Genomic DNA, 14,404 nt, shown 5'->3' with positions numbered 1-14,404 from the left:
AATCTAGAGAAGCGATAAGAATTCTGGAAACAGATTTAAATTTGTTGTCATGTCTACTTGAGATTGACTTTCCCACATTTTTGATATTATCCCCCCAAAATCATAAAAACGATATATTAAAAAGAGTAAATAAAAAATTGACATATTTCAATTTTTGGAGAAGTTTAAATCAAAAAATCAAAAATGTGAGAAAATCGATCCCGAGAAGACTTGACGACAAATTCAAATCTGTTTTCAGAATTCTTATCGCTTCACTAGATTAATCGGTACGTTGGAAATAGAACACGTCTGTAATCCTATGTTACATCGTGTGTTAGACAAAGACAGAAAATCGCCGCTTCCAATCCCCTTAATATTATAAAATTACAACAAAATAACTAAAATCGTTATTCTTGGTTATTTAATATGTAATTTTGTCCAAATCTGATCATAAAATAACTATAAAAAAACTGCGTTTTTATATTTTTTAGTTACAGAACAACCTACTTAAGTGGAACGTTATATTGTTTTAAATTTTAAATGTTGACCTACCCAATACACCAACTTGATTCACTTCACCATCGAACAAGATACTGAAGTTAAAAATTGAAACATTATTTCGACTAATTACCTATAGCGTACAGAGACATTTAATAATTATTATTATGATATTGCTAGTTGTTATAAAATGAATTTCAAATTTGTGATACATGAACACTGAACAGTGGTATTTCGAACTTGAAATAAACACATTTAGATAGACGTGCAAGAAAGCAACTTTTTATTTTTTTTCCTTAACTACTTAGATAATATTGGGCCGGTATTTTAAATTTTTTTACTGCTTGGTGCCTCAAAAAAAGATTTTTCCAGTCCGAAAGTCTAAATGAAAATTGCGTGAACTGTTATTGATGATTATTGATTAGTGTAAGTATAGGTAGGTATCTAAATGGTTAATCATTGATGACAGTTTTGTTTTTTATTTAAACTAAAGCAATATTAATTTTTAAAAAAATGTTTTCTAGTATCGTATCTAACAGTATTCAATGAATATATTTTATTATAAAACTTATTACTATGTGTGATTTATGTATTTAATATTAAATAGATTATTATATTACTATATTAGATTTAGGTAGGTATAACTATAGTGTCTAGTAAGTACCTATAACTACAATATGACGTATTCCAGTGGCTTATTTAGGAATGATATATAAAGACATAAAATACAATAAAGACTTGACCGTAATTAAATTGTTAAAAAAGCCCAAGAGGGGTGACCGCCACGTCACCCTCTTCCACCACCATAAATCTGTCCCTGCATCTTCTTAAGAGTTTCCAGACTTCAAGTATTTTCCTATTATAATATATAAGCATGTTGTATAGCAGCGTCGTAGCGGTCAAACTTGCTTGTTCGTAAAGCCCTGTTATGTCACTTAGAAATTCCTTGGAGCTCCAATTATATTGAATTCTTGCAAATAACTATAATAATAACACAATAACTATTAAGTAATAACACTAGTTCACATTCTTCACCACAAGCCACAAGGCCCAAGTTTCAAAAACCTACCAAGATTAAAATAGAAGTCAATAGTTACTAAGTAGATACCTAGTTAATAAAATATAAATTAACGTTTAGGTACCTATAGTTTATTTTATACTTTAGTAAATATCAATATATTATTGATTAATGATTATTAATATTTAATAGATATTAGATACTAGTATTTATAATGAATGGCAAATATGTAATAGGTACCTACAATTAATTACAATCAACAAGTTTTTCGTCTAACAACATAGGCGCAAATTGAGGGGGCTAAGCCCCCCCCCCCAAAAAAAAACATAGGATATACAATTTTAAAATGCTATATTGCAATGATCTGCTTGCCTTTAATACATTCAGCCCCCTCAAGTCAAAAGTTCAAATTGCGCCTATGTGTATAGGTATATACGATTTTAAATTAAAAATAAAACAATATATATGTATATATTTTAGTGCTTGAATCACCGAAGAAATTATAATTATATATATGGTAAAAAAGGTGGAGGGAATGTCTCCTGAACGTAAAAAAGTAGGATTACACCTATAGGTGACAATTGAGGGGGGCTTGGGGGCTAAGCCCCCTCAAACTTAGTCGTAGCCCCCCCAAAAAACATAGGACATACAATTTAAAAATGCTATATTGCAATGGTCTGCAATGGTCCCCCAAGTCAAAAGTTGAAATTGCGCATATGTCTAAAAATACGAATAATAATTACGATAGGCTGATTTCGTTCAATATACTACTATAGTATAATTCGATTATAATATTATATATATTTTGATTTTGGTATTTAAGTTTACAATAAAATATAAATAAATAAATTAAATATCTAGTTTTTATATTACAATAGGTACGATTGTACATTTTTACTGCAGCCTGCTTGTTATGGAGTTTCCGCCGCGGCCGCACAATTGCGCAAAAACAGTGCGTAGGGGTTTATACTTTGTTTATTAATTATTATTTATTAGTTTATTACCTATCAATTAATTAATTTTTCTTACCTGCCTTATTTACAAAAATGGAAAAACCACCGAAAAATACTCTAAAATATTTTTAAAAAACACCAAGGGGGGGTCCATCCCCCCCCTGTAAATACACCGCTGACGTATTTATGTATAAACATTTTATTACAATATATTTACTTATAAAAAAAAAAAAAGTACTTACCATAGATAATACTAGTAGGTATAAATAAATTATAAATAGTTCTATATAATATATTAATATCCAATATCTATGGTACTTACCAATTTGAATACACCCGATATCATGTTATCAATTAATAACTAACTGCTTTCCTTATCTTTTTTATTTGATAATTTTATCTCGTTCTTTTTTGATATTACACACGGCTATACAGATTTTACATTTCCCAACCTTATGGTTTATTTTTAATTTTTTTTTTTAAACCTTTGAACTCCCACCAGACCGTGCAAGTTTTTATATTCAGGTCGTCAAATACACCACAATATCACATTAATATTCTCCAATTTGGAGTAGTAACCCGATCCAAACACCCAGTGTACATCAACGATTTGCCGGCGATAATGGACAACAAAGATGACGAATTACCTGACAAAGATGCAGCCAAAGAATTTTATGCCAGATATGAACCCAAAGAAATATTGGGAAGGTGTGTTGTTATTTATTGAATTGTTATTAATATAATCAATGACTTAATCAACTTATTGAATTATGATTTAATACTATAGAGGTGTTAGTTCGACTGTACGACGATGCGTAGAAAAAGAGACTGGCATGGAATTTGCAGCTAAAATTATAGACCTAAGTAATGATCCTGAAAATAGAGGAGCTACTTTAGAAGAAATCAACATTCTAAGAATGGTTATTGGACATGAATATATTAGTAAGTATTATCTAATTTATATTGATATAAATATTAATAAATTACTCAATATTTAATGATGTTTAAAAATTAATTTCAGTACATTTACATGATGTATTCGAGTCGGAGACATTCATATTTTTGGTATTTGAACTTTGCAGAAATGGCGAATTGTTTGATTATTTAACCAATGTTGTAACATTGTCTGAGAAAAAAACCAGGTATATAATGAGACAATTATTTGAAGCTTTGCAACATGTCCATAGACAAGGTGTTGTACATAGAGATATCAAACCCGAAAATATTTTGCTCGACGATGCACTGGATATAAAGCTAACTGATTTTGGTTTTGCAAGTGTTTTAAAACCTAATCAATTACTCAGAGGTGAGTTCAAACAATGTATTACAATATTATGTCATATGTAAGTGGTGTAAATGTTCAACATTTGAAATTAGGTACTGTTAGGTAAGAAATCTATATAAATATATCTTAATAGATATATTTCTGTATAACCATTTTAGGTTCTATATGTTTATAATTTTGTTAATATTAAATGTCTGTAAATTTGTTATTTGTTCCATTCTGTTATTTAATTGTTGATATTTCTGTAATGATATGTTTAGATTCTAAGTAGTGATTGGTTTTACCATTAATTTTTAATTTATTTCTTTATGGATAGGTACATTTTACTTGGAATATTGTACACATGTCGAATAGCCTTTTAATTAGATACCAACATACTTGGGAATTAATCCAAATAGTAATTTGACTTTGATGAGGTTATTTTTTTGTTTTTTCTGTAGTTTCTCTAATTATGTTATGAAACAATGACAATAACCTTCAAACAACTTTGATATCAATATCAATAAGTATGTTCAGAATCGTTATTTTAATGTTATATAGTTAATTATTGCTTTCAAATTTGCATCTCTACAGAAACTAATTATTCCCATTCCAATGATCTATTACCAATTTTTTATCTGCTTTTTTTTTATCATTCATTACACTTTTGTTTTTAGATTTATGTGGCACACCAAATTATTTAGCTCCAGAAGTATTAAAAGTAAATATGTTTGATGATGCTGAAGGATATGGATTCTCATGTGATCTGTAATTATATAATAATAATTATAAACTAATTTAATTTTAAAATATTTTAATGCCAGTTCTAAATTATAATAATTCTTATTTAAGTAACTGTATAACATATTCTAATCTTCTATTTATGCTAATATTTTTAATTTCTGGAATCGACTGACTCCTTTATCTTTTATAGAATATTTCTAGTTAACTTTATAAATATAATGTATCTTTAGTGAGATTGACTCTTGGATTAGCTTTTATGTAGTTGGTCATCTTCTTAAACTCGCCATTAACCTTACTTACATTATGTGAAGTTTTTCCCAGAATCTTTGAAAACGATAGGTAATTTATAAATCTACTTACATATTGTTATAATATAATTGCTTACTAATCAATCAAACTCTTAAAGGTATTGTTTTTTTTATTTCAAACATTAATTTATATTTTGTGGTATAAAATTGTTATTTTCTAATCAACCACCACCTTCACTTTCTTATGTCTTAACCCAAACAAACCGGTGTACTCTTATTTTTAATCAGGCACATTAACTGCAGGTTTTTTTAAAGGGGGGGTGGGGTTATTTTAAATTTAAATTGAACTTGAGAAGGGGGCACAATACATTTTTGGTTTATACAGACGAGGGAGAGGAGCGTCTCAACACCCAAATCAACCTCCTGGTAACGTGCCTGTTCTGAATAGAGTATAGAACTATTATTCATAGGCTGTGACAAATGTGGGCTCATGATGAGATGAGAGTGTCATATCCTCCTCCTTCATTTGGCTTATTTTTGTCATGTTTAAATATGATGAAACAATGAGTATATTTTTTACTGATATAATATAACGTATATATATCCCAAATGAGTATAGGGATAAAGAGATTGAACTCAATTTACAGAAACCATTAAAAAAAAAAAGTATATAGTTAATCTGTGATTAGTAAGATATCAGTCGTTGATATAAGTCTATTTAATTCTTTTTTTTTTTAAGTATGTGTTACCAATATTTTTTAAAATTATCTAGTTAAAATTTTTATTAAGCTTTACAATTACACATTTTATTTTAAATTTCCCTAGCTGTCATTTCAAAGTATTCATAAATACATTTATAGGTTAGATTAAGTAATAAGTAATATTTGAAAACTTTTTGTGTATATTTTTGTTGAAAAAAATATTAAAAATTAGCATAAGAACATATTTTTTTATTTTTGAAAGAATACAATAAAAATATACTTTATGTCTTTTTTTAAAGAATATTAGCATCATATTTCAATTTTGTTTTAATATAAAAATCCTGACTGATCCTTACTATGTTCACAAGCACAACTTAAACTAATTTACCCCAATTTGAATTAGAAATCCCAGAGTTATATACATGTAAATGTTTGTTAGTTCGACTTAATTTAAATCTGGTTTACCTAAAATAGTTAATTTAACATAAAATATAACTCTGAAAGTACAAAATGCATGTAAACTGAAAACACTATTACAGTCAAACCTGGATTGCTGTACTGTGATAAGGATTTGAGGTAAACTGGTTCGATAACTGCGCATGTAAATGTACTAACGTAAACTGTTTTAGTGGAAGCATATTACACTAATACTATTTTAATCATGGATGTGTTCTAGCACCTTAATTTGAATTAATGAATGCATGTAAGCATGATATCATAGGTGTTTTTTCTTGTCTCTAATCTTGTACTATTAACATAAACTAAAATTTTGGATAATACAATATTACCCAGCTAATGTCAATATAAATACTTGATTAGTTAACAAAATAACAATAACAAATGTGTAAAATTGTAAATGTATTCAATAATATTGAATGTACCAAGTGTAAAGTTGAATTACAAATAAATATAAGTATCAATAAGTGGGGATTTTATTTACTTTATAATATGTGATATTTGTAAATTGTTATTGTTTATTATTAAAATTAAATTTAATATACCTATAATAATATACAAACTACATAGGTAATAAGTTTATTATAATTATATTTATTTTCAGGTGGGCATGTGGTGTAGTTATGTATACATTGTAAGTAATACGATTAGTTATGTTATCTAAATAAATAGTATTTCTCATTTTAAGAGGATGTCACACATGCATATGTTGTCTCCGTCTTACAAATGTACAACATACCAAAAACTGTTTTGCGCGGGACAACTTTTATCTTTCTGTGTTTGTAGTAAAGGTTCCAAAATGTCTGAACATATAGGGTGGAAAATTATTTATGCAACATTGTGCCCATATTTTATATTGCATAAATACAATAAAAGTTATTTGCTTCTAAACATTGGGTTTTTTGTTTTTTTTTTCATTTGCTTATAAAAAATGATTGAATAATGCTATTAAAAAAAAAATAAAAACATTTTTTAAACACTTTTCTAAAATGAAAAATTTAAAAGTGGGTGGTACTCTTACACTTGACATATACTCCCAGTCACTATCTTATATACAGGATTGAACAGAGAAGTGTATGTGAGACTTAGCTCGGCTTTAAATGTTTTGTATGATGCACCACCCACTTTTAAATTTTTTTTATTTTCTACTTTTTAGTTAAAATTAAATTTTTTTATTAAACGTTTAAAAAATATTTATGAAAAAAATTTCTTATATTTAATAAAAAGAATCAAACTACTGATGATTATGATTTATTAATAAATAAATAAGTTTATGGGGTCGTGAAATTACAAGAGTTTTATTTTGTTGACACAACAAATTGAAATTTTTTTCTGTTTATTCAATGCTGGTATTAACACGAATAATATAAATCAATTTTAATTTTTCATTCAAAATTTCATTATGAGATCATTATATTTATAATATATTTTGTTGTTTTACAGTACTTATAATTTATTGTCCTTCATTTACAATTTCTTCCGATATATTTTGACGATGTTGTCTCATTCTTTCGATTTCATCCAAAGCTGTACCACTGCAGAATCCGTGTAGGGGGGATGCCGGGGACTTCGGGGCATTTGTTAGACCTCAAATTCGGTTTTAGCGACTCCGAAAACTTTGGAGGTCCGAGTCCCAAAATGATAATGGATTATTGTATTGTCATCCAAGACCAAGGTCTATACCAATTTTCAGAATTTTTCATCGTCAAAAAGTGCCTCAAATCGAGTGCGCAAGATTTGATTACAGACAGACAAACAGACGTGAAAGCAAACTTAAGAAAAGTTTGTAAAAAAGCACGTTGTTGGACAGATAAAGTTCTTCTTTACTTGTTGTGAAAATTTGGTAGTTCTACAACAGATATGGTGCGAGAAAAGTTGTCCCGCGCAAAACAGTTTTTGGTATGTTGTACATTTGTAAGACAGAGACAACACATGCGGGTGTAACATCCTCTTCAGTAAAATTAATTGGTGTAACTTCATTGCAGATTAATTGGTTGTCCTCCGTTTTGGCACCGTAAACAGATGATTATGTTGAGAAATATAATGGAAGGAAAATACACATTTAATTCTCCGGAGTGGCAGGATATTTCTGGTAAAAATAAATAGTTAGTCTAAGTTTAAAATAATAAATTCTTAAATAAGAAACAATAATATTATATTGGTATTTTTTATGTAAATATTTCTAGAGGCGCCAAAAGATTTAATTAGAAAACTATTAGTTTTGAATCCAAATGAAAGGTTGACAGTAGATGAAGCACTGGAACATCAATTTTTCAATGTTAAAGTATGTAAATATTTTAGTTTATTTCAGTTTGAAATAGAAGTACTTTTTGGCCTACATGTCACATAATAATAATAATAATAATTTATTTAGCAAAACAATACAAATTTTACAATATGATTACAAATTATACATAAATTATGTTTGAAACTCCCCTTTAAGCTTTCATATGCTATCGAAAAATAAAAAACCATATAATTTTATTCTTACCTTTATTCAATTGAATGCTGTAGTTGAATAGTTATCATTATTTTATTGAAATATTTTACTAAACAAGTGTCCATAAAAAACTTTTGAATACATTAGTTACCTAATTACCATCATTATTCTTTTAATTGTCTTTTAGCTTTTAAGTAGGTTAGTAGCTCCATGTGATCTTAAACCATATCTTACTTTAGTGTGTTTTCATAAACATTCAGTTGTTCGAGTTTGAGGCTTTAAGCATTTGTTTGCGGGTCCATGAATTAATTGCCATGATAAATTAAATAGGTATTTCAGCAACTTGTGATACGCATGTCTGTGATGTAAGCATTTCCCCAACTGGTTGAATGGTGGAATTTAGGTGGCAGCAGCGGACCAATAAGAAACCGAGAAATGTTTACGTCACAGTACAAGGCTGGGTATAGGATGTGCGATTTGTTTCAAAACCTGTAAGATATCCTCTACCAGTTATTCTTTCTGTTCAAGCTACTTAAAATTCATTAATCTAGCACCAAACAAATTCAATTGTGTCTCATTAGCTTGGTCCAAACACCTAAAAATTTGTTTAAACTATACTCTATTCGGAATGAGATCGTATTTCGGCGGCTACCAGTTTTTGTCGGGCGGCGGTCAGACATATGGTGAGACGCTTCCCCCATCTAGAAAGCTCGTGGGGCTAGTGCTGCGGAACAAAGCTACGCCCATACTCAGAAGTTGGCCCCCGAGGTAAGATCTCATTCCGAATAGAGTATACGTATGATTGCCATGTTTCACATACCCAAACCCGTGTTAATATTTAAAATCATGTTTACAGCTGTTTTTTTAACATTTCTTTCATTTCATTATTTCAACATCACATACCTCACCAGCAGCATTTGATTTGTACATCAAACATTTTAATTTAGTAATTATTTATAGTCTGTTAAAAACTTCATACAAGGTTCATCATAATAAATAATTTCAAGATATACTTCATCTGTAGGACTCGTTATCAAAAATCGTAAAAAATTTTCAACGAGTACAAAGCACAGCCATACCAGTTGAAAATACATTTAGTCAAATTTGTCACAAAGGTATAAAACTAGAATGCCATAGAAAAAAAGTATTGTTATCAAGTGTAGATACTGGGTGGTTCGCGTTTGGGCGAGTTTGTAAAACTGTGTTTGGGCAATTTAGCATAATGTGTTTGGACGAGTTATTTCAAAACATTTGAATGTGTTAAGACTTAAGGTGATCTCTTTTTATAATTTATGATGTGTTTAGACAGTATTTTATCAATCCATTTTTATAGGCTTAGCTACTGTCCTCAGTTGGTATAACGAAAATGAAAAAATCACATGATTAGATTCACTAAAAACATAATTTTCAATCAAAATGCTTCGTTTATTTTATTTTGTAGTAAAATTGTTATAAATTTTAAAATCTATATATTATAAACTAGCCACTAGGTATACATAATTACTATAAATAACACTATAACAAGTTCACATTTCCAATGTTTGAGTAAAACTGATATTTGTGCCATAATTATTAAGTTTAGGTTGATAATATACAATATAATATTTTATTATAATCTTTATAATTTTATATTTTATATTGTATCATACTCTCTCAAACACAGTACAAGGAAATAAGCCCAAACCCATTGTTTTTACTTTGTATTAATTAAAAATGGTAATTTGCTCAAATGCATGATGCTTGTAGTACCATACACAACACCAATTAATTGACAATAGGTAGCACATCACATGTATACCTAATTTTTATTAACTTCTACAATATAATAATTACGTTGACTTTTATTTTAGATGTTTGATCAAGAAATTGCACCACTAAAGAGAACATTAAGCTTGAGTTCATCAAAATTCAATCAAATTTCAAAACTGGCTAAACAAATTAAAGTGAGGCCATTTAATGCTCGTAAGAAATTTTTATATGCTATCCTTGTAGTGCGTGTGATGATAAGGTTATTACAATTGCTACCATGTACAGCTGGTATGATTTCTGTAAAATTGGTTAAACAAGATCCTTACAGGCATAAAATTTTGAGAAAAGTAAGTAAAAGCTGGTTTTAAGTTGTTCAAAAATTATGTTTAATAATTTAAAAAATTTATAGCTTACTGATGCTATGGCATTTAGAGTCTATGGCCACTGGATTAAAAAAGGAGAAGGGCAAAATAGGGCTGCTCTTTTTGAAAACACACATAAGACTGAATTAAAAGTAATTTACATGAGTAATTTATCACCATCATTATAGATATATAAGTAATGTAATTATTATATTTAAGATAGTCATTGTAGAGACTGTGTTGTTAAATCTTATTATTAAAATAATCAATTAAGCTTTATTTAAAAGAATATCTTCCATTGTTAACTTTTTATTAGTTTTGTTGTATTATTGATGTTAAACATTATACATTTATGATTAAGTACTAGTGATTAATTCTAGTATAATTGTTATAAATTAGTTGAATAATAATAAAATTTGATTTGAAATTGTTTTCAAACAAAGTTTTTTTTTCATAAAATTAGCAAAAAGTATTTTTTTTAAAAATAGTGATTAAATAGTCTAATTTTTACTTTTCAAATAAATGTTAATTTGTATGTAGCTAAGACGCTAGGTCAGCTAGCTCCCTGGGAGGCTTTACAGTTACCATTTATTATTTATATAGGTATACAATAAAATAAATTCCACTACATTCTGATTTGTTATTAAAATTATACAACAAATGTAATAGTATTAGAGAGTAATTACATTTTATTTGTTTCAATCTGTAACTTGGTAGTTGATTTAAAAACTTTATCTAGGTGTACAATTTACTATAGAATATAATTAAATAATTTTAATGCTAATGATTCCTAGGAAAAATCAAATATATTAATGGGTGTGTAGTGGAATTTGAAATGGGGGGTTGTGGATAATTTCTACAAACATTTTTAGGTGTGCTATCATACACAAAAAAACCGCTATGTACTAAACTGCAATGGGAGAATGCGGCTTATATTTAAAATTTTTCTAAAACTACTAAAAAAGCATTAATTTTGTGCTCTTAATAGATATTTTCAATATTTAAGTTACTAAAGAAATACAATTTAGTAAAGTAAACTAATACATTTATAATGAAGAGTACAATAGGTGTAGGTATGCCTGCTTGGTGTTACAATTGTAGCGACAAAATGAAAAAACAAGATTATGCTACTGTATATTACACTATTTGACTGTAAAGTGTAAACCTTCTTGGAGTAATAATAACAATAATAAATCTACATTAACAAAATTAATAATTCTCTTTGTAACCAAAAATACTAATTTATTTAACTTTTAATAATTATAAATTGATTTCTTTTTGTTATAATTAGATGGCATATAGGATTATAGAAAATATCAGCTTAGGTATACAGTTATTAGCTAGGTACCTCCATAATAAATAGTTATAATAGTATCTAATTTTAACAATTTGTTTACAAAACAAAAAATTGAAGAGCAATACATTATGTTATTGATTACATAACAAACATAACATTAAATTTATTCCTTTTTTATATAAAACCCTTAAAACTAAAAAATACACTTATACAATTACTTCAAAATAATATTGTATTGGTGATTGGTCAATGAAAATATTTTAGATTAAAATGACTTACTAAAATACTAATTTGTACTTATTAAAAATCATTTGCTTCTTAATTTGAACTATATCGTTTTAAATTTGACATGAAAAGTAATCTTAAACATTTTAAAGATTTTTATTTAATTTTTATTTTTTTGGCAATATCTTATAAAAATACAATGATTTATGGACAGAAAACATTTGTTATACATTACATTAAATAAACATTTTATCAAGCTTTTAATTATTGATAATAAAATATAACTATATTTAATACAGTCTGTGTTATATAAAATTGTTTATATAATCTAAAAGTTTTATTTAATTCAGATCAATTTGTTGGTATTTATTATAATTATAAGAAGCATTCAATAAGTACTTATACATATTATAACAAATCATTTATTCAATCCCATAAGTTATTTCTTATTTGTTATTAATTTGTTATATAATATGTATATGATGATATTGTTTTGAATTTATGATGTGTGGTGAACCATGTTTTAATGTAAATTTAACAAATTGAGCAAAAACAAAACATTTTTAAATTGAAGCATTGTATTTTACTCTTATGTTAATTGGTCAACCCTCATTTAAATGTTTATTATACTAAATAAATCAATAATATTCAGATGTTGCACAGTATCGTTACTTATAGGTATTCTATAAAGTGGTATCGGATCTAGCTGATCCAGGGCTTAATTTTGGGTGGGGACAAAAGTACAAAAAGATCCAAAAACACAGTGTAAAACAAAGGAAAACTACTGTTGACAAGTACTGTGAATGCCCTCTTTGCCCCCCCCCCCTGGATCCGCCACTGCTATAAAGTGTGTTTTGATTGTTTTAAATGTTAATAACACAAACAGTTATTAAACAGTATAAAGAAAAATGCTAATAGTGGTTTAAAAGTCTCTGTTTTTCTCTACTCAATGTCTTAAACAATAATTTATTATACCATTTCATAGAACCTACCAAATAGATTTACTTTTGAAATGATGAAAAATACATCGAAATTAGTTAAATAATAATTCTTATATGTATTATTATTACATATTTATAATTTGTTCTTGTAGTGTTCAGATTGCTTCAACAGCAATTAGTTATTACTATTGTACATTTGTATCTAACCTACCTATTTAGGTATTAAAGGTATATTATGTTAAAAATAATAGCCAACACTCACAGACCATGGCAGTTGACTTGAAATGTTTGAAATACAATAAAGTAAGTCCTCAAAGTCACTTATCATGAGAAACTAGCGACTGAGAAGTGAGAAGAGTTTTTGTTTGCCGAGTAAAAAATGTCAACCAGTCAACGAGTACGTAAGTATTATTGTATTATGACATTGTGTGAACATTTCAGTAGCCAGCTCTTGACGCAAATATAATTTCATGCAATATATGTTTCTTATTTTAGCGCACACCGGAATGGCGACATGATACCATTATACCATCAATAATCTGAACACGTATATAGAGGAGGCGACTACTGAGTCGATTTCCAGGTGACGGATAACATTTTGGCTGCCACGTGATAAATTTTATTTCTAACAACAGGTAGGAATAATATAAAACAAATACATATATAATATTACGTCTAAATATAGATAATTTAAATCCCCCCTCCCATAAACACACACATACACAAACCACTCTCGTCATCACTGCGTTCCCTTGACCCAATTGCCGGTCGACGACGTACAATTTTATATTTTATTTGTTTTTTTTTTTTTTGCATACTTATTTCCCTCCCCCTTCCACCCCTTTACGACCCCCTGAAATTCGAGTCTCGCGCTCACACGCACGCACAAGGGGGAAGGCTTAGCCAGGTTTCGCGTAACCCGTATTCCACTTTCCACCCCACCGACGAGCGTAATTATTTGCACAACCTTCTAGGTATTACCTATTTACCTGTACGGCCACTGTACTAGTACTATTATTATTATTATTTTTATTATTATATAGTTAGTATTTACTATAATACTACTACAACTACAGTACCACTACCGTTTTACTATTAACATAGTACGCACGATAAATAATAATAATTACGCGGCGCGCGCATGTTTTATTTTCCATGTTATTATACGCGCCTCGGTACAATAAAATCGAAACGTTGCCAGTTCGACTGACGACTATGACCGCGTTCGTTTCGGCGAAAAAATAGTAGGTAGGACTTGGCGAGCGGAGTAGTAAGTTGTACCTAGCCGGTGTAGCGACGGTGATCGCAACGTAGCACTCATAATAGTATTATTATTGTAGTGACTGGTAATAACGCCGTACGATCGCCATTTTATTTCCTATCTGTGTGGCGACGGTCGTACTCGTTGAAAAAAGGGGCGATCGTTGACTTGAATTAAATATACTTCATATTAGCCGTTAGTCGTTACTATAAAAAAAGACGGGCTCGAACGACAGGCGTAAGAGAGGGAAAAACAACAGTGAGAAATT

At 28.5% G+C, this 14,404-nt stretch overlaps 1 protein-coding gene across 1 annotated transcript; it reads left to right on the top strand.

Annotated features, from left to right (window-relative positions):
• The first annotated feature begins 2,853 nt into the window (after positions 1-2,853).
• LOC100168501 (phosphorylase b kinase gamma catalytic chain, skeletal muscle/heart isoform) lies at positions 2,854-10,843 on the top strand. Its single transcript, XM_001947413.5, has 9 exons — positions 2,854-3,156; positions 3,236-3,390; positions 3,470-3,754; positions 4,390-4,480; positions 6,466-6,495; positions 7,847-7,953; positions 8,048-8,145; positions 10,152-10,397; positions 10,460-10,843. Exons 1-9 carry the CDS (start codon positions 3,071-3,073, stop codon positions 10,598-10,600), a joined length of 1,239 nt encoding a protein of 412 aa, XP_001947448.1. The 5' UTR covers positions 2,854-3,070; the 3' UTR covers positions 10,601-10,843.
• The last annotated feature ends 3,561 nt before the right edge of the window (positions 10,844-14,404 follow it).

Source organism: Acyrthosiphon pisum, chromosome A1, assembly GCF_005508785.2.
Source record: "Acyrthosiphon pisum isolate AL4f chromosome A1, pea_aphid_22Mar2018_4r6ur, whole genome shotgun sequence".
In the NCBI taxonomy this organism is placed as follows: Eukaryota; Metazoa; Arthropoda; class Insecta; order Hemiptera; family Aphididae; genus Acyrthosiphon; species Acyrthosiphon pisum.
Note: the sequence above shows the minus strand (reverse complement) of the source record. Positions and strands in the feature narration are given on the sequence as shown.

Coding starts and splice junctions, on each gene's coding strand:
- LOC100168501 (XM_001947413.5), top strand. CDS start 3,071: ATGGACAACAAAGATGACGAATTACCTGACAAAGATGCAGCCAAAGAA. Junction 3,157..3,235: donor CCCAAAGAAATATTGGGAAG/GTGTGTTGTTAT, acceptor TTAATACTATAG/AGGTGTTAGTTCGACTGTAC. Junction 3,755..4,389: donor ACCTAATCAATTACTCAGAG/GTGAGTTCAAAC, acceptor TTTTGTTTTTAG/ATTTATGTGGCACACCAAAT.